This window comes from Myotis brandtii, unplaced genomic scaffold (assembly GCF_000412655.1).
Source record: "Myotis brandtii unplaced genomic scaffold, ASM41265v1 scaffold667, whole genome shotgun sequence".
Taxonomy (NCBI): Eukaryota; Metazoa; Chordata; class Mammalia; order Chiroptera; family Vespertilionidae; genus Myotis; species Myotis brandtii.
Genome location: NW_005370593.1, coordinates 1,478,489 through 1,480,461, shown reverse-complemented (window position 1 = coordinate 1,480,461; position 1,973 = coordinate 1,478,489). Strand labels below are relative to the sequence as shown.

The 1,973-nt window shown below is 35.8% G+C and overlaps 1 protein-coding gene across 2 annotated transcripts in view; it reads left to right on the top strand.

The window, feature by feature from the left end:
- The window catches only part of NUBPL (nucleotide binding protein-like), a 237,723-nt gene continuing 235,750 nt past the window's right edge, over positions 1-1,973 (top strand). The window contains exons 1-2 of one of the 2 annotated variants that reach the window (XM_014528985.1): positions 1-77; positions 439-586. In XM_014528985.1, coding sequence (XP_014384471.1) covers positions 487-586 — 100 coding nt within the window. In that variant the 5' untranslated portion in view covers positions 1-77; positions 439-486. Of the gene's footprint in view, positions 100-438; positions 587-1,973 lie in introns of both variants that reach the window. The other variant, XM_014528984.1, reaches the window with a different exon arrangement.

Here is a 1,973-nt window from a genome sequence, read left to right as displayed (position 1 = left end):
GCCCGCTGGCCGCTCAGTGAGACCCCGCGGCTGGACGGCCCCACTTTCCATGCAGGTCCCCGTAGGATGAGGCCGAGGTGTGGAGGGACGTGGAACAGGGTTAGAACATGGATGTGTGACTTGCGCATTGCTTTCTTAAGCCTTGGTTTATGTAGAGAAGGAAAACACGTGGAGGCTTTAACTCCGGAAAGCGGCGCTTGCTTTCCATTTGTAACGTTTGGGTGTCTTGACAGATAAGTCAGCTGAAACAACGTGTCTCTTGGATTGTGATCAATAGCAGTAGGTGAATAGCACTAAAGGCCTTACTAGTAGGAATGAATAGACTTGGACTAGAAAAAGAAAGAAAGAATGCCCTTTTAATCACAAACCCCGAATCGTTTTTATTTTCACAGTATGATAATAAAGATGGCTTATTTTAAAACTTTTTTTTTTTTAAAGTTATCTGGCGCTGAAAACGAGACCCTAAAACAAAGAAGAACACAAATCATGTCCCGAGGACTTCCAAAGCAGAAACCAATAGAAGGTGTTAAACAAGTTATAGTTGTGGCTTCTGGAAAGGGTGGAGTTGGAAAGTCTACAACAGCAGGTATTATAGGATATTAATTCGAATCTCAATTAGGAACTTTTGACAACTGGCGATTGCACAGTATTAAAACTGTAGATTTGTTTTTTAAAAGTTAGTATTTGTGAAGTTCCTGATAGTTGGTTACTTAATAGTTGGTCCTGATAGTTGGTAGTGGTTAGGAGCTCAGATTTTGGAGTTAGACCGAAGTTGGTAGATAGCCAGGCCTTTGACTCCTTAACTGAGGCAAAGGTTGTCAAGTTGCCCATCAGATCTTTAGTTTACTTACCTGTAAAACGGCAAGGATGACACCTTTTTTTCATTAGATGGTTACCTAAATTAAACTGAACACTTTGCCCAGTGTCTCCTACATAGTAAGTGCTCAGTATTTGGTTACTGTTATTATTTTAAAACCATCTATTGACTTTAATACTGAATTATTTCTGTTCTTTGGCAGTCTTTTCCAGTCTTTTTCCATTTACATGTAGTTGTACATGTAATTGTAATGAGATTGTTTACATTATTGTGATCTTTTTTATTTAACCGTAATATAATTTTCAGCATTTATAAAGCCCATATAGACCTAATATTTGAAAATGCTTGAAAAGATTTAATGCAATTATTTAAGATATCATCTAATCTTTATATCTTTTATATTATATTGGAGCAGAGAATATATATATATATGTGTGTGTGTGTTTTTGGGGTGGCTCTTTTTAATTTATTGTAGACTTCATTGTGACTGAAGTGCTGCTTTTAGTACCCATAAAAGAATGCAACCAGAAATAGAAGAGTTACCATCCAAAACTAATAAACAGATATTCCCAAGTTTTTTCAAAAGAAACCTCTTATTTCTAAACAGTTAATCCAGTGCAATAATTTTAAAGGGTAACATCCCTTCTCCCAATCCTACTCTACAGAGTATTATTAATTTGGGGTCATAAAGTTCTCATGTCTTATTGTTGCCTCATATTTAATTTTCAGTCATTTCAATAGGAATGGCTGCTAATTCAGGTCTTAGCTAACCTATCTTTTTTTGCAGTTGATTTTAAAAAAGTGACTACCTTATTATATTTCACTTTGTTAATTTTAGTTTGCTTCTGTACTGGCAAAATCTTTAAAATTTGTGGGTTTCCCCCTCCCCCAGATTATTAACCTAAAGTTAAGGCATATATGCATCTCAAAATTCTTTATTTCTATTGAAATTAATGACATTTTTGAAATAAGAAGGGCCAGGTACAGAGTTCTGTGACTGTCACTAGACATCTGTGTCTTGACTTAAAGCCATATTTAGTAAATCCTACATCTTAGTGGTTTTATAGTTGCACAACTAGCAATAAATCCAACTGTATAGTTTTATTAGTTCATTTACCCCTACCCCCCCCCCCCCCATTTTTATCAAAGGGTATTT